Source organism: Epinephelus lanceolatus, chromosome 22 (genome assembly GCF_041903045.1).
Source record: "Epinephelus lanceolatus isolate andai-2023 chromosome 22, ASM4190304v1, whole genome shotgun sequence".
NCBI lineage: Eukaryota > Metazoa > Chordata > Actinopteri > Perciformes > Serranidae > Epinephelus > Epinephelus lanceolatus.
Genome location: NC_135755.1, coordinates 34,575,142 through 34,600,627, shown reverse-complemented (window position 1 = coordinate 34,600,627; position 25,486 = coordinate 34,575,142). Strand labels below are relative to the sequence as shown.

The following is a 25,486-nucleotide window of genomic DNA, read 5'->3' as shown; positions in this document are numbered from 1 at the left end:
ACACTATCCTCACATTATGGCTTTTTTTCACTGCTGCAGTGATTTAATGAGCTTTCAGGAGCTAAATCCATATGGACATGGTGAAGATGGCTGGTAATGACAAGCAGGCCTGGAAAATTCCTCTGGTACCCCATGAGAGGTGTAAATAGCAAGGACAGTCTAGGAAGCTAGAAGCCATGAAGCTAGATAAGTGGGTCAGGCAGCTATCTCTGGGCTTAACTTTGTTTGTATCACCAAGCTGGCTCACTTTTAATTAGGGTAGATCACTACGGTTACCTATGCTGCACATTTGGAATATTTCTTCACTTCTTTGTAGCCTTACTTTTAATAATTTTGGAAATTATTTGTACTGTTTCTGCAGCTTATTCTGTCCTAATATGTGGTCATATTGTATACAGTTCAACTTGCTGAATAGCACTTTTTGCTGTTGCTAAAAACACATTTTCCTGTGGGTGTATTCATACTAAGTATTCCACTTATTGTTCAGGTCCAGTAATTTCTGAACAAGTATCTGACACATAGGGCCTATTATTATTAATAATATTAAGTATCAGTATAATATTATAAAGTATCAGTGATGTAGAAAATATGAGGAATATTGTTTTTGTTTGCAAGTTTGTTCTTGCTCTCACTGAACCATTGAATATGTTTGTACTGTTATCTGGTCAGTTTGACCACACTGGCTTAATCAGGATGTTTACATGCATAAGGAAAGTGGCAGAACTTCTTTAAACCATACCATTATGTTTTTATGCTTGATTGTGATTTGCTAAAGTCTGTTTTACACTGTTGGTATATCAGACGATTGGAAGAAGCTGTTGAAGCATTGTTGAAGCTGTTCTGGACAGGATTTGCATTTTGTAAGAAAATATTGGCACTGTTAGACTTTCTGGACAGATTTTTTTCCCAGGTTTTTTGCAGCTTCCTTTTTATTTTCTAACACTAAAGTCTGACAAGATTACAATGAAATCAGGAGAACGTTTGCATGTCAAGGCTCTACTCCACTGTGAATCATCTGTGTGCTGTGTAAATATTTCTACTGTCTTTCATTCTGTTGTTTCTCATGTCACTCCATCGTGTCTTTCTTTCAGGACCCCAACAAGCGTTTCGGAGAGTCTCTGGGTGCCCTCTCAGGTGGCAGGTTGAACATCACCAGGATGTCTCAGATCAATCTGAAGCTGGCTCTGGTTATCACCATCCGCTTCTCAGCCACCAGGAGACAGTTTGGACCCAAAGACACAGAGGAGATTCCTGTTTTAGAGTACCAGTTACAGGTCAGGACGGAGGGAAGGGATTTGAAATGTACCTAATACAGACCTTCTGTACCTGGTACAGAATGTTTCTAAAACCACAACAGTTAATTTATGTGCTTCTCTCGTTTTTGAGAGTGGCTGTAAATGTTTACACACATTCTTTAGATATTTTTGTTTCTGTTGTTTCAGCAATGGCGTCTGATCCCGTACTTGGCAGCAGCATACGTTCTTGAACATTTCTCCAAAACCATCTTCATGAACTTTGTTGAGCTACAGATTGGACAGATGATGAGGGATAAGAGTGACAGACAAGTGAGTTAAGATGAGGTTCATATGTGTGTCTATATCCAGTTATCATTTCGTATGAACTATAATCTTATATGTGTGTTTTGTGTGTATTGCAGGCAGAGATGGGCAGAGAGTTGCATGCCATAAGCTGCGCCAGTAAACCACTGGGCTCATGGACTGCTCAGAGGGGGATCCAGGAGTGCAGGGAGGCCTGTGGTGGACATGGATACCTGGCCAGTCAGTCTCAAACACACACACACACACACACACACACACACACATACTCAGAGACCTAACTACCCTCTTTGTCTTTCAGTGAACCGGCTGGGTGATCTGCGTAATGACAATGACCCAAACTGCACATATGAAGGAGACAACAACGTCTTGTTGCAGCAGACCAGCAACTACCTTTTGAGCTTGCTCTGTGCTAAACACCTCGGTCAGTCACCTACACACTGAGGGATTATTGCAAGCTTGAACTGTCACTTCTGGGTGGTGGTGGTGGTGAGAGGTAGAGCTGTAGTTAACACCAAAATTCTTTCAAAAGGCGGATTACTTACTTGTAATTGATAAGGATGGGCAGCACAAGCAAAAACACTATTCGAAAATCATGGCAACTATTCAACAATTTTTCGGATAATCGCACGGACATTTTTACAGGAAACTACAACACGGAAGTGCGCTTGACTATCGACTGTAGCAACCCTATACTGCCCTCGTGCGGTTAGGAGCTGAATTGCATGTCAAATAAAGGGGGGAATAAGACGGCGAATAGTAATAGTCGCATTAAAAAATCGATTTTTCAAAAATAAAACGACTATTTGAAATTCGAAAATCGTGACCCATCCCTAGTAATTGACATGATGTTCTGCAGTTGCTAGTGCTGATGTGCCCGCCGATGCCTAAGGCAATTTTTTGGTGGTAACAGTAAGGCCCGGTCACAAGTATTTTACACTGCAGAATTTCAGAGCATAATCAATTGATTACACTGGAATTACCAATAAGCCAATCTGTAATAATCTTTCACATCAAATGTGGTGAATCGTGACCCAGGAATTCTCGCTGTTGACCAAAGCAAACCATCTTTATATTGTTTCCCTTTGAGTGACAGAAAAGAACAGAAGAGTACAAAATGAAGGAAGCTATCATATTAGCTGTGTCGCACCATCTGACTGTATTTAGCCTCCTTTGTTGGAGTGTAATTGCTCCACAGCAGAGTACAAATATGCCTCTCAAAGTAACAGTTTTGAGTAATGTTCCTGTTAGCAATGGCAAACCAGAAATTTTGGAGACATCCATCCCATCCTTGTGAACATGATATCTTAAGAACACCTTAGGGAATTTCTTCAAATTTGGCACAAATGTCCACTTGGATTCAACAATGAACCAATTAGTTTTTGGTTGTCAAAGGTCAAGGTCAGTGTGACCTCACAAAATATGTTTTTGGCCATATTTCAAGACTTTATATGCTAATTATGACAAAAAAAGCAAATAATGAATAATGAAGTGATGACATTTTATATTAAAAAGGTTCTAGTTTGTCATAAATTTTCCACGTTATTCAAAGTATATATCCAAGCATTTTTTCTTAAAAAATTACGAAGGTAATCTAGGAAATTCTGATTTTTTCTCTGAATATTACATCACTCCCCAGGCTCTGTTGTTTTGTTGTTTTTCTTTACCCACAATGGCCCTAATACACTGTTATCCCTCCTTCTGTGCACCATGAGGGAAGTTAATGTTTCAGCTGTTACTCTGTCTGGTTTCAGATGGTGTGCGGATTGAGTCTCCACTTCACACTGTAGATTTCCTGGATGATTCCCACAAGATCCTTAAAAGCAAGTTTGCAGCAACAACAGTGGAGGCGTGTATGGACTCAGCAGGTACTGTCAGAATTAGGACTGCACGATTATGGCCAATGTGATAATCACGATCATTTTGATCAATATTGAGATCATGATAGGTTTTACAATTATTAATTGATTTTAGGGACAAAATGTTGTTATTGCACGTTCACATTTAAATAAATAATAAAAAACATTGTGCTGCATTCCTGCTAATGTGCAGATCTTTGCATCAGAGTGAAACTGTTTTTTACTCACAGTTTGTCTCCTAAAATATAATTAAAATTGTACCAAAACCTGCCTACATTCCTGCTGTTTAACACATCTTTGCATCAAAAAAAGAATTAAAATAAGGCTCTGACATAAAAGTACTTGTAATTGTCTTTGGCCAAATGGAATTCGACTGCATCGGGTATGACAGTCTGGCATTGGGAGCTGGCTGGATTCGGTGATGTGCTGCACAGCGTCACTGACTCTGGGATAGGACAGTGATTCATCAAAGTAATGTCTTCTTCTTGGCCTTCATGCATTTCTTGCTCTGCAGTTTGTAGTGTTTTCCTCAAGTTAGATGTATAACTTTGCGGCACGGACACAAATCTCTACACTCTATAAGTCAAAATACTTACGTGGAATACACATTTTAAACATCAGTATTGCATTTAATTGTGAGAAGCCAAAATCATGATCAAAATTTACATTCAATTAATTGTGCAGCCCTAAACCAGAGTTCAAAAGAGATTATTACCCAAAGTCATTATTATTATATTATATAAACATTTAAGAAGTTACTTAAATGTCACTTATATAAGAATGTCACTGATTATAGAGTGATTCCTCAGTTTAACCCAGTGAGAATACTCTTTTTTCTTCATGTCAGTGCCACTGGCTGCCTATAAGTGGCTGGTGTGTTTCCTGCTGAAAGAGAGCCATAAGAAGCTGGAACAGCAGAGAGCTGCGGGAAAGGATGAGTTTGAGGCCCGTAACAATAGCCAGGTGACACACACACACACACACACACACACACACACACACACACACACAGAACTACGGGGCACACATCAGGGGGCACAAAGTGTAAGAATGAACAACCACACAAAAGCACAACTGTAAAAACACACAAAATGACTACAGAAAGACAAAAATAAACCACAAAAAGACACATCACATCTGTAGACAGTCACAAATTAACCAAAAAGGACATAAAATGACCAAAAAAAATGATTACAGTGAGACACAAAGGACCAAAAAAGACACAAAATAACTCTAAAGAGACACAAAACAACAAAAAGGACACAAACAACTACAAAGAGACACAAAACAACTACATAGACAAAAAGGACTACAAAAAGACACAAAATGACAACAAAAGACATGAAACAACTACAGAGAGACATAGAACACCTACAAAGAGACACATAATCACAAAAACCCCACAGTAAATGACTATTAAGAGACACAAATGACCAAAAAAGACATAAAATGACAAAGACACACAAAACAGTTACAAAAAGACAAAATAGACACACGACTGCAAAAAGACACAAAACACCTACCACGTGAAACAGAATGACCACAAAAAACCCACAGTAAATAACTACAAAGAGACAAGAGGACTATTAAAAGAAACAAATTGACAACAAAGAGACATAAACAACCACACAAAAACACGACTGCAAAAATACACAAAATGACAACAAAAGACACAAATAAACCACACAAAGACACACCACGTCTGCAAACAGTCTCAAAACCACCAGAAGGACACAAAATAACTAGACACAAAACAACCTAAAAAAAAGACATATAACTGCAAAAAGACACACGACGACAAAGAGACATAATTACTACAAAGAAACACATTATGACCAAAGAATACACAAAATAACTATAAAGAGATACAAAACAACAAAAAAGTCACAATTTACTACAGAGAGACACAAAATGACTACAAAAAGATAAAACAGACACACAAAGACACACACCTGCAAAAGACACAAAGCAAAGAGACACAAAACAACCATGCAAAGACTCATTTTTTATTTTTGTTTTACTTTTATTACAAGGACAACTAACAAACAAGAAGAAAAAACAACTCACAAAAAGAAAAAAAAGAAAAAACTTAGACAAAAAGAAGAAAAAGAACAAAACAAAATATAAGCTATATACAGTACAGGCCAAAAGTTTGGACACACCTTCTCATTCAATGCGTTTTCTTTATTTTCATGACTATTTACATTGTAGATTCTCACTGAAGGCATCAAAACTATGAATGAACACATGTGGAGTTATGTACTTAACAAAAAAAGGTGAAATAACTGAAAACATGTTTTATATTCTAGTTTCTTCAAAATAGCCACCCTTTGCTCTGATTACTGCTTTGCACACTCTTGGCATTCTCTCCATGAGCTTCAAGAGGTAGTCACCTGAAATGGTTTCCACTTCACAGGTGTGCCTTATCAGGGTTAATTAGTGGAATTTCTTGCTTTATCAATGGGGTTGGGACCATCAGTTGTGTTGTGCAGAAGTCAGGTTAATACACAGCCGACAGCCCTATTGAACAACTGTTAAAATTCATATTATGGCAAGAACCAATCAGCTAACTAAAGAAAAACGAGTGGCCATCATTACTTTAAGAAATGAAGGTCAGTCAGTCCGGAAAATTGCAAAAACTTTAAATGTGTCCCCAAGTGGAGTCGCAAAAACCATCAAGCGCTACAACGAAACTGGCACACATGAGGACCGACCCAGGAAAGGAAGACCAAGAGTCACCTCTGCTTCTGAGGATAAGTTCATCCGAGTCACCAGCCTCAGAAATCGCAAGTTAACAGCAGCTCAGATCAGAGACCAGATGAATGCCACACAGAGTTCTAGCAGCAGACCCATCTCTAGAACAACTGTTAAGAGGAGACTGCGCGAATCAGGCCTTCATGGTCAAATAGCTGCTAGGAAACCACTGCTAAGGAGAGGCAACAAGCAGAAGAGATTTGTTTGGGCCAAGAAACACAAGGAATGGACATTAGACCAGTGGAAATCTGTGCTTTGGGCTGATGAGTCCAAATTTGAGATCTTTGGTTCCAACCGCCGTGTCTTTGTGAGACGCAGAAAAGGTGAACGGATGGATTCCACATGCCTGGTTCCCACTGTGAAGCATGGAGGAGGAGGTGTGATGGTGTGGGGGTGTTTTGCTGGTGACACTGTTGGGGATTTATTCAAAATTGAAGGCACACTGAACCAGCATGGCTACCACAGCATCCTGCAGCAACATGCCATCCCATCCGGTTTGCGTTTAGTTGGACGATCATTTATTTTTCAACAGGACAATGACCCCAAACACACCTCCAGGCTGTGTAAGGGCTATTTGACCAAGAAGGAGAGTGATGGAGTGCTGCGGCAGATGACCTGGCCTCCACAGTCACCGGACCTGAACCCAATCGAGATGGTTTGGGGTGAGCTGGACCGCAGAGTGAAGGCAAAGGGGCCAACAAGTGCTAAACACCTCTGGGAACTCCTTCAAGACTGTTGGAAAACCATTTCAGGTGACTACCTCTTGAAGCTCATGGAGAGAATGCCAAGAGTGTGCAAAGCAGTAATCAGAGCAAAGGGTGGCTATTTTGAAGAAACTAGAATATAAAACATGTTTTCAGTTATTTCACCTTTTTTTGTTAAGTACATAACTCCACATGTGTTCATTCATAGTTTTGATGCCTTCAGTGAGAATCTACAATGTAAATAGTCATGAAAATAAAGAAAACGCATTGAATGAGAAGGTGTGTCCAAACTTTTGGCCTGTACTGTATACATATATATATATATATATATATATATATATATATATATATATATATATATATATATATATATATACACAGATAAGTAACATTACGTACATTTAGCACATGCAGATGTAGTAATGTAATACTTATACCATTAGAGAAGATAACATCTTTGCTATGTGCAGTTGGGAAAAGCAAATCAAAACTAACGCAATGACAAGTTAACAATAAAAACAAAATAATGCTATAAGAATAAAGATAAAAATAATAACAAATAGCACACAACACCTGCACATTTCATAACCCTTAACCCAACCCTACCCTACCCCCTCCCACAGATCTTTCTCCAATCTTCGAGGTTCTGTTTCCAGAAAGTATATACTAATGTTAAATAATATTAAAGGGTTAAATTAGATTTCGTGCAACCTCAAGTGCCTCCTTTCTAGCTTCAAGGACTCGCTAGCCTGCTCCATTCATCCTGGCAACGGAGAACTCTATGGACAACATCTCCACCAAAGAGCAGGTCCATTGTTGTATGGAGAGTGAGTGTGGTGGTTGCCACCTGACAGCCAACATCTTTTTAGCTACTGTACATGCAGACAACCATAACATCCTTTGCATGTGGTTGAAGTTTTTCCCAGAATCATCATTTAAGAGCATAGATCTCGGAGTAAGATCAATCTCTAATCCAAATGCGTTCGAAAGATGTTTTACTATTTGTTGCCAAAAGCTTTGAACTAATGGGCACTCCCACATGACATGCAGGAAAGTCCCTACTTGATTCAAGTTACATAGATTACAATTTGGGGAAGAGGATATCTTAATCATGAAGCGCCGTTTTGGTGTCAGATACGTGCGATATAGAAAGTTGATATTAGTTACCTTATTGTTTAAATTTTGTGAGGAAAAAGCAATATTTCTCCAAACTCTAGACCAGTCTATAGATGATTCAGGGCAATCCTTATTTCATACCTTTGTTATCGCTAAAGGGGTCTGAATATTTTCCAACAACGTATTATAAATTACAGAAACATGCCCTTTAGGTAGGACAGATATTTTCTTAAACATTTGAATTATTGGATGATTAATAGGTTTCCTGTCAGTCATTGTACCTGCTGCTCTTAGGGCAGAACGTAATTGCAAATATAAAAAGAATGAATTTGATGACAATTTAAATGTTTCCCTCAAGTCCTGGAAGCTTCTTAACCCATCGTCATTCATAATGTCTCCTAAACTGTGGATTCCTGCTTCAACCCATTGAGGTGAGATAAAGTGGTCCCCACCAGTCTTAAGAAGACTATTATGGAATAATGGAGTACTTGCATGCCATTTGGATGTCCAATTATATATTCTTTCAATTTTCCTGAAATTTTGAATTGCATTGGCTATCACTGAACCGTACTCCAGTTTACATTTATTAATAGAGAGACCTGTAAACAAACAATCCTTTATAGAGGCAGGAGCCACCAAATTCTTCTCAATGTTCAGCCATGGAGGTGAAGCTCTCTCACTGAACCAATTTAACAGAGGATGAAGAGTAAGGGCGTGGAAATAAAGCTTAAAGTTAGGAACCGATAATCCTCCCAGCTCTTTCTTTCTTTGTAAATTGATTAACTTTATTTTAGGTCGTCTGCCCCTCTATAAAAACCTGGTAATAATGCTGTGTATTTTCTCCCAATATCTTGGAGGAGGTGCCAAAGGTAACATGTAGCTACAGAAATTAACTCTAGGAAGCACATTCATTTAAATTATTGAAATTCTACCAGACAGGAATATAGGTAACTTTTGCCATCTTTCCAGGTCTTTTTTGACCATACTAAGAGTGTTATTGTAATTCTTAGTAATTGTTTTTTCTAATGATGCAAATACATTTACTCCTAAATATTTAAAGTGGGATACTACTGGAATGTTAAATTCTGTACATTCCTCCTTGCTCACAGAGTTCAATGGTAAAAGGGAAGACTTAGACCAGTTTATCTTATAGCTGGAGACATAACTAAATTGTTCAAATTTGCTAAGAATGTTTGGAAGAGAGTACTTAATATCAGAAAAAAATAAAAGGACGTTGTCAGCGAATAAGGAAATATGATGCAAAGTGGATTTAATTTTTATTGGGGTAATGTTTGTAGATAACCTAAGAGACTGTGCCAGAGGCTCCAATGATAATATAAACAACATAGATGAAATTGGATCTCCTTGCCGACTGCTCCTGCTTAATTTAAAAGGAGGGGAGTGTATATTACCTGTAACTACACTAGCTGATGGATTTGCATAAATAGTTTTGATCATATTAACAAAGTTGGACCCCAAACCCATGTGTCTCAATACAGACCATAGAAAAGACCACTCAAGGCGATCAAAAGCCTTTTCTGCATCAACAGACAAAATAGCTTTTGATGATAGACTATCAGAGGAATCAAGAATATGCAATAAGCAACGCAGATTATCTGCTGAAAGACGCTTTTTTACAAATCCACTTTGATCTGGATGAATCAACTTCGGCAGATACACCTCCAGCCGACCAGCAAGTGTCTTTGAAAATAATTTGATATCCGCATTCAATAACGATAAAGGTCGATAGTTACCGCAATTAGTTTGGTCCTTATCTTTTTTTAAAATAAGAGTTATTAAAGCCGTGTTTACATCTCTTCCAAAACATCCTCTTTGAATGGCTGTATTAAACATCTCCAGTAATGGTGGTCCTAAGATACTCCAAAATTTGAAATAAACTTCAGGGTTTATGCCATCAATTCCAGGGGACCTACCTTTATTCATTTTTGCTAAAGACTGTTTAAGTTCATCAAGTGATAAAGGGGCCCCTAATATTGAAGCGTCTTCTTTTGATAATGAAGTTAGATTTAATTTCTGAAGATATCTGTCCTTCTCTGATACTGATGAAAAATCATCTGAGGTATACAGCTTTTTGTAGAAATAAGTGAATCTTTGATTGATCAAATCAGGATCAGATATCATAGAACCAGATTCTGATGCGATGACTGAAATATTTGTAAGCTGATCATTTGTTTTTAATTTATTAGCTAGAAGCCGACTGGGACAGTTTCCATGATAAAAATGATTCACTCTGTTTTTATGCATAATAAACTCCGCTCTCTGCGTTAGTAGTAAGTTAAGTTCTACTTTTATTTTGGTTAAAGACCTGGCTGTTTGCTCAGAGAAATGCGTTTGTTGAGATCGTTCCAAATCAGACATTGAAGCCTCTAATTCCCTGATTCTCTTAAGCTGGGCTTTATTAAATCTAGAAGAATATGAACTAGCATAGTTCCTTATGAAGCCTTTTATTGAGTCCCAGACACATCTAGCATCATCCACAGAGTGCCGATTTATCTCTAGAAATTCTGTGAATTCCAGTTCAAATTGTTCACAGAAATCTTGATTTTGTAACAAAGTTAGGTCAAACCGCCACCTAGTGGCTCTTTTAGCCAACCTGGAGATCGTCAATTGGCATACATATGCATGGTGATCTGTAAGTGTCATATGCTTTATTTCTATGTTTTGAATGAAGGAGATAAGGGGAGTAGACATAAATATAAAATCTATCCTTGTAAAAGTTTTATGCCGATTTGAAAAGAAAGTATACTCCTTAGTAGTGGGGTGACGTAGACGCCAGACATCCATAAGATTGAAGTCAGAGAGTAAATGCTGTAGAGCTTTAGTTGCTTGTACATTAGAATGAGCTTTGCTTGATTTATCCAATTTGTGATCTAATATGGCATTAATGTCAGAGCCGATTATCAATTCATAATCAGAAAGTTCAGCAAATATACCATTCTGAGTGAAAAAAAACATTATCATATGTATTAGGCGCATATATGATAAATGCCAGTTTCCTTTCATTATAAATGCATTTAACATAAGCAACTCTACCATCTTGATCACCTCCTTTATCTATGACAGTAATTGGTAGTGCTTTACGTATTAATATTATAACCCCTTTTGTTTTATTTAAAGCAGAGGATGAAGCACATACTTTATAATGGCGATTTTCCAGTCTGTTAACATCACCTCTTTGCAAATGTGTCTCCTGAAACATAGCTAAATCAATGTTATTTCTTGCTAGTAAATCTAAACAGGCTGCTCTTTTATTAGGAGAATTAAAACCCTTTACCATGCAAAGACTCATGACTGAAAAGGACACAAATAAACCACATTTAGACACAAAACAACCACAATTAGACACAAAACAACCAAAAAAAGACACACAACAACTGCAAAAAGACACAGAATGACTACAAAGAGATACATAACGACTACAAAAAACATAATACAACCACAAAAAGGAAAAAAAATGACTACCAAGAGACACAAAGGACCAAAAAAACACAAAATAACTATAAAAAAACAAAAAAGTCACAAAAGCACTGCAAAGAGACACAATACGACCAAAAAAGGCACAAAACGACTACAAAGACACATAAAACAACCCCAAAAGACACACCAGGACTGTAAAAAGACACAAAACGACCAAAAAGACACACAACAACTACAAAAAGACACAAAAGACTACAAGGAGACACACAATAACTATAAAGAAACATAAAACAACAAAAAAGACACAAAACTGACTTCAGCGACATAAAACGACTACATAGACAAAAAAGACTACAAAGTGACAGAAAATGACCAAAAAAGACACAAAATGACTACAAAGAGACACAAAAGAAAAAGAAGACACACAACTGCAAAAAGACACAAAACACCTTCAAAGAGACACAAAACGACCATTAAGAGACAAAAAATGACAAAAAAGACATAAAATGACTACAAACAGACAAAACAGCTACAATGAGACATAAAACAACCACCCAAAGACACACATCTACAAAAAGACACAAAACACCTACAAAGAGACATAAAACAACCACAAGACATGAAAAAACACAAAAAGACACTACTGCAAAGAGGCACAGAAATCAAAAAAGACACAAAATGACTACAGGCACAAAACAACCAAAAGAGACACACACCAACTGCTAAAAGACACAACAAAACAACTGCAAAGAAACACAGAATGACTGCAAAAAGACACAAAACACCTTTAAAGAGAGACAAAATGACCAAAAAAGGATACAAAAGGACCACAAACAGACACAAAATCACCAAAAAAGACACAAACAAGTACAAAGAGACACTAAACAACCTCAAAGAGATGCAAAATGACTAAGAGATTTAGAACTACAAAAAGATGCATTCTGACGACAGAGATGCAAAACAACGATGCAAAAAGAGGCTAAACTGCTCAGCAGCTTCAGCCACATATTACAACTTATCTTCTCACACAGTTTACTGTCTGTTCAGTGACAGATGCGACCTGAAATGTAGTAAGTATGATACATGTGATAAAAAGTACTTAAGTAAAATTAGTTTTCAAAAGTACTCAAAAAAGTAGAAATAAACAAAAAACTTTACTTTCAGTAACAATAGTAAATGTAATTTGTTAACCTCCACCCCTGGTCAGGAGATATGATACAATGATAACTGAGATAGGGGTGTAACAGTACACAAAAATCTCGGTTTGGTACGTACCTCGGTACACAAGTCACGGTTCGTTTTTTTTCGGTACAGTAATGAAAAAAATAGACAACTATTAAATATCTTTTACTTATTGGTAACCTTATTAAAACATACCACCACAGCAGTTAACTCTTTTTACACAATTTTTGAATGAAAATAGAAATATAAAAGTGAAAAATAAAATCCTGCTGTTTTTTTAACACATTTTTTGAATGAAAAATATAAATAGACATTTCTGCTTTAACAGTTTTACTCAATTAAAATAAAAAGTATAGTGCAGCTGGTCAGCTTTAAAGCCTGCTCAGATTCAGTTTTACTAGGAACTTACTTAGCTTTCCCACTTTGTTAAAGTGCAGTAAACAAAACATGCTTATATCTAAAGTGCAGCTTAAACAATTTTACTCAACTCCAATGGCATTGGTTATTTCTTTAGCGCAATGGTCAGGGAAACGCTCTTTCTTTTTAAACGACGACAATATCGTAGTTTGCACCAGATTGCTTTTTCTAGTCGTGCCAGTTAACGTTCAAACTCGGGTGGTGTCGCTTTAGCTGTGTTAGCATGTTAGACGTGTTTCCAATTACATACCCGACCGCTGTTCTGCAGTGTCGGCACACTGCTTTTGTCTTGTCAACTTGTTTATTTCCATCTTCGTATTTTACCCTGAAACCAAAGTGTTCCCAAACGGAGGACTTAAGGTTTGCGGGTGGGTCTTCAGGTTCATCAGGCTCACTTGCCATGTTGTCAAAATGCGAGAATGCGCTGCACAAAGTGAAAGCGGAGATTTACGGGACTCGGTCCGTCAGTCAATTATATCCGTCGGGGAACTAGATATTTTAAATGGTTCGGCTCGCAAAAACGGAATTAAAATAAAACAAAATAAAATAAAATAATATCCTGCGCCCAATAATGTGGTACAGGGTCGTGCCGAACCGAAATTTGCGTACCGAACGGTTCGACACAAATACATGTACCGTTACGGCCCTAAACTGAGACTGACCATTCAAGGGTTATGTGGCCAAATCAGAGGCAGCCTTAAGCTTAATTGGAAATTGTCTCATCCCCCCTGTATCAGTATTGCCATCAAGCTGTGTTATGGTTGTGTAGAGGATTCATAAGAATTTCACTGAGCATATTATGGCATTCTTTCCTCCTTTTGTGGAGTAGAAGCCAATAATCTCTATTTAGGATGTAAATTAAAGCAGTATTCGTGATGTCTTATCAGAACTGATGTTCACATAAGATTTAGCTTCATGTTTTGTCTCCATGCTTACTTATTAAAAACAGCAATAAATGGTGTTCAGCTAAATGGAGGTGAGTTTTTGACTGTCTTTGTGGAGTCTCTGCTGCTGTCATCTGGTTTGTGTTATTATGTCACAGATGCAGGCTGGAGGTCACAGTGTCAGACGGGTGTGTGTTGTGGTTCTGGGAAATGTGTGTGTCACTGGTTTCAGTGATTTAATTCACTTGTTTTTGTGAGCAATAATGTGACGTGCAATAATGTTCGTTGTAAAAATTTAACAGTCCCCAGAGGGTTAGGCATTCATTATGTTGGTTTATGGGTGTGTGTACATGAGCAGTTTTTACAAAGATGTTTGATTAGTTGTGTGTGATAAATCTGTACTTAATAAGTTATCTCTCCATTGCTATGCAACTTTAAAAAACACTTTCATGTCATTTCATTCACAGTGCCGTTGTTGCAGAGTTTTTAACCAAATGGAGGAAAAATTACAATCCACAAGCTAATTACAATCCAATATTATCCTCTTGAGGGTCACAAGTGGGCTGGAGCCTATCCCAGCTGACACTGGGCGAAAGGCAGGGTACACCCTGGACAGGTCGCCAGACTATCGCAGTGCTAACACATCAACAATCATTCACACTCACATTCACACCTACGGACAATTTAGAATCACCAATTAACCTATCCCCAACCTGCATGGCTTTGGACTGTGGGAGGAAGCCGGAGTACCCAGAGAAAACCCACGCTGACATGGGGAGAACATGCAAACTCCGCACAGAAGGGAAGGTGACAGTGCTAACCACGACACCACCGTACTGCCCTTTAGACCAAAATACGATACCTGATTTAGACTCTCAGTTGATGTAGAGAAAGTACCACTTACCTATGTACACATGGTTGTGTACATTGAACTGCGTTAATAGTGACTTAATGTTGTACTGCCTTCCTTTGTTCACCTGAGTTTATAGCAAAAAATCAAAAGTGTGCTACAAATGTTCACCCTTTGTGTGTTTGTGGCCGTGTGTTTAGGTTTACTACTGCCGCTCCCTGGCCATCACCTACTTGGAACACTGCTGCCTCCAGAGGTTTCATGAGCTGATTACTGATGAGCACACACCAGCTGGTCTCAGACCTGTACTCAGCAAGCTGTGTGCCCTGTACGGGCTGTGGAGCCTCAGCAGCCACACAGCCACACTTTACCAGGGTGTGTACTGTATTCCACATACTGCATGCATCAACAGATAATACTTTCCATGGTCTTAATACATATTTTCGTTCCCATACAGGTAATTACTTGAGTGGAAGTAAGCCCGCAGAGTTGATGCAGACGGCCATTCTCACTCTCTGCTCTCAGGTACACAAACATCCCATCCTTTGCATTTCTTAGTTACACAGTTTTATTTTATTTTACAGAGTTTATTGTTATTAGGTTCCTTTCTTGTCCTTCTGTACTTCCCGCCTGTGTTTATAAAGCTGAATGATGACATCATGGCTACAATAGATGCTGCTCTGGTATTGATTCAAAGCTCAGTCTAATCTGCTCTGTGTGTGTCTTCTCCAGCTGAAAGATGATGCAGTAGCATTGGTGGATGTTCTTGCACCTTCTGACTTCATTCTTAACTCACCTATTGGCAACGCTGATGGACAGGTAAAGACATACAAACACACAAAGCCTAGTCACAAGAATAAATGCTACAATAATTGTCATGTTGTACCAACACAGTTAGAGAGCTTTTGACAGGTGTGGGGATACTTTTTAAAATTATTTATTAGTTAAGAGGCACTATCATATACTGCATACTGCCTTAATTATTCTTAAAAATGTATCTGTTGAGAATACACATTGTTTGGTGTAAACCTGACGTCAGCCTCATGAGGGTCATGTTTTAATGTCAAATATACCTGATTTGTTGTAACCATTAGGACTTAATTTTAATTCATCGTCTTAGCAAACCAATTAAATACTCAAAGGAAACTGTTAAACTATTCAACACAATATCAGTGCTAATTGTATTTAGATCCAACTTATCTATGGAGTCTCAACTATACTGTAATGATGAAATGCGTTTTAAATTAATTAATAATCGGAGATCAAAATGACAGGCTTTTAAAGTGCAGGAACGTTATAGTGGTAAATGGAGTTACAGAGTAAAAATAGACAGCCTTTTTAAAATGTCAGACTGTATTGATATTCAATTATTGATTGAACATGTAAAGACAAAGTAAAGAAAAATAATCAGAAATCAATGGATAATTTAGAAATTATTATTGGATGATATGAAACTCAGCTGATAATTAATTTTCAAAAATTGTGCTTGTTAAAAAAAACCCCCGCTAAAGGCAAGTTTACAATAAATCACTATCTTTTCTTCTAGTGATGGTAAAGGCTCTTTAAATGTTGTTGTATTAGAAAATTAAACTTGTCAATCCAAAGATATGGATTTATATTCTTCTTCACATTTTTGCATGAATAGTATAGGTATTGCTAATCATCACAGTAAACAGGTGTTTATCTTTACTTATTGGAAAAAATACATTAAATATTGTAAAATTTTGTTTAATTTAAAAAAAAATGTTTTAGTTGTTCAAAATTGATCATTTATCATCAAATCAATAATTATTTTAGTTCACACCCTCGGTTCCACTGAACCTAGTGTGGACACATCCCCACTAAATAAAACTTAAATAAATATTATTGTTTCCGATAATTGAATCTCCGCAAAAAAAAAATTGGTAACTGCATATGAAAAAACTATTTCACAATAAATTACTGCCTCTTTTGAACTCTAGGGATGGTGAGGCTTTTTAAATGTTGTATTAGAAAATTAATCTCCAACAGGGTAAACAAACATGTACTTATCGTTACAGGCTCTATAATGCCATATGTGTGCCTCTCTATGTATAAACAAATTAAATGTGATAAAATTTGTTTAATCAAAAAAGCAATAGTTGTTTAAAATTGACCATTGATCATTACATTTATCATTATCTTAGTGGCACACTCTGGACTCCATACTGTACATACCCTCAGTTCTACTGAACCCAGTGCACATCTATACACAAACAAACTAAAAACAAACAGAATTTTACTTGAGGATGCTTTTTGTTAAATAAATAATTGTTTTGTTTTTTTTTTCATAAATTGTGCAAGTATAACTGTGTACTCTGTACACAAACCAACAGTCATCACAGTGAGTCAGTAACAAGCCATACAGTTGTTTTTCCCTCTCAGTCACTCCCCATTCCCCTATAGGCCCACTGTGGGACATTTAGTCAGTCAGGTTAAGTCTCATTACGGGAAGAAGACCGGAGAGCTTTGGCTGCTGTCTCTCCCTCTTCCAGGAAAACACATCCAGCGTTGTGTTTGGTCATAAATTGTGTTTGACAATTGTTGACAGTGACCCTCTCTGCACTGTCTGAGAACTTCCCTTTTTCATAAGAAGGCTCAACTAGTGTTTGTTTAGCCTAAGAAATGAAGACGTCATGCAGACCCACAGAGGATTCTGTTCCTCTGTGTCAGCATCAGGCTTTGTCAGATTTATTTATGTGGCAGATTTGGTCTTAGATACTTAATCTGTAATATCAGGCAAGTTTGAGAAAGTTTATAGATTAATAATGATTTAACCACAGACTTCCATTCTGTCTCTACTGTATTACATTCTCCTTCATCCTTCTTACTTGAAAAACATTTAAAATTGTACAAGGACTCTCAGGGGGTCTTAATTATGGATAGGTCGGTTAGGAGGATTAGAGGAAGGCCTTAGACTAATGGGCAGAACTGTGTAGAAAATACATTCCCAGGAAATAGAAGGTTCAAGTTTGTTTCACATTCTGGAGAGTTTTTTATACATTAACAACTTATTAACTTTTCCATGAGAGCAGGGATTCTGTATCATCAGCAGGGTTCCCACAGATCCTTAAAAAGTCTTGAAGGGCATTGAATTCATAAATCTAAAAATAAATCTTAAATCAGAATTTTTCAAGTCTTAAAATGCTCAGACATAGGAGTTGGTTAAATCTTTTTTTTTTTCTGATGGTACAATATAAAATCTCAAAATAACTGTTGACATCTTTTTATACCTCAGCACCAGCAATAGCCATGGCCGGAAGCATTATGTGTTCAGGTTGTCTGTCCATCCCCCATCCGTACATACATCCCTCCGTATGTACCTACTTCCGATCCTTGTTAACATGATATCTCAAGAATGCCTTAAGGGAATTTCTTTAGATTTGGCACAAATGTCCACTTGGACTCAATGATGAAGTGATTAGTCTTTGGTTGTCATAGGTCAAAGGACAAGGTCACTGTGATCTTGTCTGTCTCATTCTTGTGAATGTAATAGCTCGAAAATACCATGAGGGAATTTCTTAAAATTTGGCACAAATGTCCACTTGGACTCAACGATGAACTGATAAGATTTTGGTGGCCAAGACTCAAAGGTCAAGGTCACCGTGACCTTGCATCCATCTAATTTTTGTGAATGCACTTTCTCAGGAACAGCTTGAGGGAATATCTTTCAAATTTGGCACAAATGTCTACTTGGACTCAACAATGTACTGATTAGATTTTGGTGGTCATATATCAAAGGTCAAGGTCACTGTCACCTTATCTGTCTCATTCTTGTGAATGTGATATCTCAAGAATACCTTGAGGGAATTTCTTCAAATCTGGCACAAATATCCACTTGAACTTGAATGATGAACTGATTAGATTTTGGTGGCCAAAGGTCAAGGTCACTATGACTATGACATCTGTCTCATTGTTGTGAACATGATATCTCAAGAACACACTAACGTTTACTTGGACTGAAGAATAAACTGATTAAAAGTTTGTGGTCAAAGGTCAAGGTCAGATTGACCTCACAAAACATGTCTTTGGCCATAACTCAAGAATGATTAATAAGCTAGTTATGACAAAATGTCACAGAAATGCCCAATAGGATAAAATAATTAGGTGATGGCATTTTACATCCGAAAAGTCAAAGGTCAACTTGACTGTGACATCATAATGTTGTAATGCATGAGACCCTTCTCATCAAATCTCAATGTCGTAACTCAGGAACAGAGGGGGAGACATTTGGCCAGAAACTGAATTGGCGACACTAATTTTGGGTATCCACCATCACACTGTGCCGATTGTATAGATCTTCTGTTCTACAAGAGACAAGATGTGTGTGAAGCATCCATGTTTTCACAGACATGGATGCAAACTGTAAGAGAAATCTGACTGGTGCATACAACCGCGGGGTGATAATTCTAGTTTGTTTTCAACTGTCTTTTAGCTAGCTATCACTTTACCCTGGATGACATGAGGAATTCCAAATTTGATTAAAATTTGCTAGTTAAGATTTCACGGCATGGCTGGAACATTTTTTAAACTTGGCACGATGGGAATCAAGGTGGTGGAATCCCACATGCAGAGTCAGAAACAAAAAATTGCCAACTCACTAGCAAACGTCAGGTACATTCTCATCTGTCTGGTTTGGCTTTCTTTTTCTTTTTGTATTATCTTTGGCGTCCACTTTAGAGAGGCTTGCTAACACTGACAGCACTGCTGTCAACTTAATGTTAAATAATGATGATGATGTGAGGGAAGGGTAACCATGGTAACCAAAGGGTACATGTGCTGTATTATGACAGTAACTACCAGGAGAGGCAAAAACTTTAGGTAGTGTGTGTACAACCAGGCACTGATCATTTTAGTTGATATTGTGATGTAGTGTTGCATATTCCGAAACAAAGCTGTGTATCACATTACCAGAAACCAATTCAGATTGCCTCGGATACAAGTCATGATGATTTATAATTAATCTTGATTATATTTGAGGTAGTAAACGTGCAAATAGTCACTTCCACACAGCACAGGAGGGAATTACACATGGTTCAGTCTAGCTCTTGACCATGGTCATGTGTCATGTCCTCCTCACCCTCTTTCCTGTAAACTTAAAATGACAACAACAACAACAACAACAACATAATAACAGTATAATGAAGCATATATGAAGCAGAAATATCAAAACAATCCAAAAAGATAAACAGCATCAGTCTGTCAAGTTAGTCAGCAGGCCGTCCTGCTGTGAATCACTCTCCAGAATCTTCATTAACATGTTTAGCTGCGGTCACACCCAAATTCATAGTGAGGTTGAGAGCCATAATTCGTCAGATCTGTTTGGGTTCCTCATCTTATATCAGGAAGACGTGACATTTGGAAGGCCAGTAGCATGTTTATAGTATCCTCAAGATGACAGCTTTGCCTCCTCTTGTGGTTGGTGTCGATCTAAAAGGCACTTTGATTACAGGTTTGATGTCTGGTTAGACAGGAAGTGAAGATGACAACTCAGATTATACAGGGAGGGAACTGTATCATATCAAAACATGGTATGAAGATGTCCACCCACACCACAACCAAATATTCAAAGATTCAATCCCCTTGTCTTCGATGTGTATGTGTTCAACATATGCATCAGTCCTGTTTGAAAGCTGTATGAGGAAATGGTTCCCGTGCTCAAGCAGAATGAATTTTTTTTTTGCCTCCACACCAGCAATAGCTGTGGCCAGAGGCATTATGTTTTCAGATTGTCTGTCCGTCTGTACGTCTGTATGTCTGTGCATCCCATTCTTGCCAATGCGATATCCCAAGAAAGCCTGGAGGGAATATCTTTAAATTGGCTTAAATGTCCACTGACTAGATTTAGGTGGTCAAAGGTTAAAGTCACTGTGACCTTGCATTCATCTCATTCTCAGCAACAAAATTACTCTTTGGGAATTTCTTCACATTTGGCACAAACGTCGACTTAGACTAAGAGATGAAGTGATTAGATTTCGGTGGTGAAAGGTCAATGTCACTGTGACCTTGGCTGTCTCATTCTTGTGAACATGATATCTCTAGAACACCTTGAGGGCATTTCTTCAGATTAAACACAGATGTTCACTTGGACTCTGCAATGAGCTGACTAAATGTTGGCGGTCAAAGGTCAAGGTCACTGTGAACTTGCATCTATCTTGTTCCTGTGAACACAATATCTCAAGAAGGCCTTGAGGGAGTCTCCTCAAATTTGGCACAAACATCTACTTGGACTTAAGAATGAATTGATCAGAATTTAGTGGTCAAAGGTCAAGGTCACTGTAACCTTACAAAACATGTTTTGGCCATAACTCAAGAATTCACACACTAATTATGAAAAAACTTCACACAATTGCCTAACAGGATAAAATGATGAAGTGATGACATTTTGTATCCAAAAAGTTAATGGTTAGCTTCACTGTGACATCATAACGTTCTTCATAAAACACTTTTCTGCTCAACATTACACGTCAGAAACAGAGGAAGAGACATTTGGTCAGATACTGCATTGCACACTAATCTTGGGTGTCCACCTTGAAACTGTGCTGATTGTATAGATCTTCTGTGCTGCGGGGAGAGATGTGTGTTAAGCATCTATGTTTAGATAGGAAGTGGAATAGGTTGCATGCAACAGAAGATTGGAAATAGATCATTACTTTTTTTCTCAACAGTGAGCAAATTAAAACCTCTTCTCGTTGTTTCTCTTTCACCTAGCTTTACAAGAACCTGTGGTCGACAGTGATGCATGGCAGCCAGGTGCTGGAGCGACCATCCTGGTGGAAAGAGTTCTGCTCAGACAAGCCTGTGGTCGGATCCCTCCGTCCGAAACTCTAAAACCCACTCTCAACTACAAGCCTGTAATTTTATGTGTAATTCTAAGTGCAATTTTAAAGGACATGTTCATATGTACACAACTTTTTGCCAAAACCCACTACAGTACAAAACTGCACGTGTCAGTTAAGGCACAGCTTGATAATTATTGTAAGAGTCCAAAATTTTTAATAGAGCATACATTTTGAAGTATTATTATAAATGCCAGGAATCCTGTACACTCTGAAGAACTCTAGATGAACTTAGGAACTCTTGAACTCCGGTCCAACGCTAAACAAATTAGAAAGACCTAATCTCAATAAAAAGATACAGGTATTTGCTTATGAATGTAAAATCTGTAGGCAGCAGGACAAGATATTGGTATTGGAAGCGTTCTGCTTTCTGTTTGTAGTCTAAGTAGTATTGACCAATCATGCTTTGGTTCCCTGCAGACAAACAGCTCGTGTGAGAGCAAAAGAGGTGGAACGCATTGGCCAGAATGCATCCCAGAATCCATCAACTATCGTCTGATGACTATTTAGCATTTTATAAAAATGTATCTGCATTTATATGCAGATAGCATTCTGGTTGTATTTTTGCATCTTAAGTTACTAATCAGACTGTGAACAATGACCAGTGCATGTAAGAGGAAGTCTTGGCCTGGATATCTACTGGCTAAACTGGAACCCTTGAAATATTAACCATTGCCCCCAGGTGTTAAATTGTCATCAAACCGATAGCTGATTGGTTCTGACAATGGAAAGACCTCAATACAGTCCACTGATGGACACGCTTAGGAACACACCTAGAAACTTTGGACCTGCTCACTAGCACATTGTCCAAACTCTGATACTTTAAAATATTATGACCACCCTCATCAGATAGGATTCTGAGCTGGATCTTCCAAAGCTGTCCAACTCAAATTAAATTGCAGGTTTTTCCTGCAGCAGCATACCATGAATCTTCTATTAAAAGCCTAGTCCCAATTAAACGCCCAGTCCCTTTTACTAGCCCTGTGTGGCTACGCATTTTGACAAATAAAGGCCTGTCTCCATTAGACGCCTGGTCTGGTTGCCAAGCAGGTCAGTTTTTAAATAGAAGTTCTTTGACTGTATAAAACCAGGTTGTTGGCTACCTCACATGTCCATTACCCTTTAAGTTATTCATATTCCTTTAGTCTGTAAGGGTCCTCAGCTCAAAAGTATCAAAAGGGGGTTTCATAAAACAATATTCACAACTTGGATTAATTTTTAACAGGTTAAAGTGGTGTCTGTATGCTGGGTGCCGTAATCCTCAAGTGCTGTAACTCTCTCTTTCTCTGATGCACCATCGCAGCTAGATCATTTTAATGATCTTTAAGTAAGATATTATCCGAAGCCTAAATTTTTACAAGTAATATTCATACTTGTTTAAATAAACAGTTTAATGGTATTTCCTGATCTTTGTTGAACAACAGTTTTTTGTGAAAGGAATTAAAGTCCTGTTCCATATAGTTGTGTGTCCCAAATACAGGCCTGTTGATTTCAGTGATTTAAGCAAATAATAGCACGGGCTATTAATTGAAGTTATACGGTAGTTATCTGTGTTGTGAATTATGTGTCAGTTCCTCAAAATTTTGTAGTTTTTTCTATCTCCAGAAAATGAGAGAAATTCTGTGCCACTCCAATATTCCATTTTAAACTGTATTATCAAAAAGAGGTAGTGCTCTGGCACTGTCTGTCATTGGCTTACATCGAGTCTAACAGCTGGGTAGCGACTGTGACACAGCACAAAAGAAGACAGATTTTTCAATTTCTCTTGAATGAGCCACTAAACAAACAATAGTTGCAGGTGACACCATCAGCCAGCTTGAGTCGAGCTCAGACAGCAGGTTCACACCGCTGCAACTTTTCTCTGCAACATTCCAAAATGATTCTTGGTGTGTTTCTTTGGTCTAAACTGGGCTTAAGTGATGTGCATCGTATTCTTCAACACCACTAACAAAACACTGTCTGGCCTCCAAGATGGCACTCTATTCAACCTGATGTACTTTGAGTTACTAACCTGGCACATGCAGCAGAAAATAATAATGTACAGCCACAGGCGTCCTGTGAGTATTTCTGTCTGTTATTTCTGAACATGTCAAAAACATACTGACCCTTACTGAAGACTGTGTACTGTGATTGCCTCAACAAATTAGAAACCTCATAACTGAGTACACATTGAAGTGTGATTTTTATATTTCTTGTATTTCAGAGTTGATGATTGATAATTGTTAATAATTTAATCTGTTGAGGATATACAGTTCCATATGACTCTGAAAAGAATGATCACAGTTTCTGTAGTCCAGTCTTTTAATATAAACACAATGCTAATTAAATCTGTTGACTAATACAACCCATTTTGTGATAGTCTCTCTTAAGACAAATGTAAGATCGGTTCCATGGACCATGCTGGTGTTTTCAGACCAGTCAGTCCTATGGGCTTACAATTTACATAGGCAACAGCTGTTTCCCAATCACTGCAAGTGTTGTTGTAATGTAATGTCATCATCAATATTTCACGAAACGTGTGGATTTTCGTAGGATATCATATGAACCGTTGTATGAGGATACGTTGTAATAATTTCAACTCACAACCCAGTCTAGCAAGCTTGCAAGCTGAGTACTGCTGTCAGCATGTACAGTCTTGTTGAGCCGTAATAAGTGAGTTAAATAAAAAACAAAAAACAAATTAGATGTTGAGTTTATTTACAGCAACAGTTACACCTGTGTTTTGTTCATCTGCAAGCTGAAGTGAAGTCAAGTCAATTTTACTTATGTAGTGCAAAATCATAACCAAAGTTCTTTCAATACATTTTTCATATAGAGTGGGTCCAGCACTATACTGTGTAATTTATGGAGACCCAATGATTCCCCAATGAGCAAACACTTGCGACAGTGGCAAGGAAAAACTCTCTTTATCAAGAGGCAGAACCCCTAAACAGATCCAGGCTCTAGGTGGACAGCTGTCTGCCTCGACCAGCTCCTGTAGCAGTTTAGCTGCCCTCCCTCTAAGTAACTGACTGAGGTGACAAATACTACTGTATAAATACATGAAAATGGGCTTGTAAACATACTGTAGTTGATTTCTTCTCCTCCACCTCTCAGAAGTGTATTTTTGTGGGACACAAAACTCAGTGTGCTCGACTTATTTGTAAAGACCGGATTTAGAGAACCTTTACCATTTATAGTATCAGCCGTCTGCCCAAAAACCAAAACCCTAAATTACAGGTTCGCATGTGACAGTCAGCAAAATTAAGATGTTGCTTGGAATAAGTGAAGAGGGAAGACAGATGAAGACACGAGGGGAAGAATGATGAAGGAAGGGGGGAAAGTAGAAGGCATTCTGCCAGATGTGAACGAACTCCGAGGCAATCATTCAGGATGATTAATAGTGACAGACATATTTTAGTGACTGTAAGACACATCACTGGACCTCAGATCTGAGCCCAGATTTTTTGCTGTTAAATCATAAAGATTTTTAAAAAGTAAACGTTTTCACCAACACTAAATCCAGCTCTGTCTTTCTGCCAGCTCTCCAACAAACACGCAACACCAGAATGATGAATAGATGTTAACTCACTTTGCATTATGAAGCAATAAATGATTTGCTGTAAGAGTTCCAGCCAACAATGTGATTCATATCATTATGAATTATTTATTATTTAGTGTCCTGTCTGAAAATGTCTAACCACAGCCCTTATTCTCACCCCCACACACACTTTCACTTATGACTGTCTTTCTACTTGTAGTTGTTGATTTTCTTGAGCCCCCAAAAATGTATATGCTGAGGGATCACAATACATTTTTGTCAATTTGAGATATGATGGAGACTGGGGTTTTTGTGGCTCTGATTGCAGCATAGCAGCAGGTAGAGCTCT

At 37.8% G+C, this 25,486-nt stretch overlaps 1 protein-coding gene across 2 annotated transcripts in view; it reads left to right on the top strand.

Annotated features, from left to right (window-relative positions):
* acox3 (acyl-CoA oxidase 3, pristanoyl) overlaps positions 1-23,958 on the top strand; it is a 43,504-nt gene extending 19,546 nt beyond the window's left edge. For both annotated transcript variants that reach the window (XM_033609139.2, XM_033609140.2), the window contains 10 exons: positions 1,092-1,274; positions 1,443-1,565; positions 1,658-1,778; positions 1,858-1,980; positions 3,311-3,424; positions 4,263-4,378; positions 14,961-15,135; positions 15,218-15,285; positions 15,493-15,579; positions 21,490-23,958. In XM_033609139.2, the coding sequence (XP_033465030.2) occupies positions 1,092-1,274; positions 1,443-1,565; positions 1,658-1,778; positions 1,858-1,980; positions 3,311-3,424; positions 4,263-4,378; positions 14,961-15,135; positions 15,218-15,285; positions 15,493-15,579; positions 21,490-21,609 (1,230 nt within the window). In that variant the 3' untranslated portion in view covers positions 21,610-23,958. The remainder of the gene's footprint in view (positions 1-1,091; positions 1,275-1,442; positions 1,566-1,657; positions 1,779-1,857; positions 1,981-3,310; positions 3,425-4,262; positions 4,379-14,960; positions 15,136-15,217; positions 15,286-15,492; positions 15,580-21,489) is intronic.
* Positions 23,959-25,486: the final 1,528 nt, after the last annotated feature.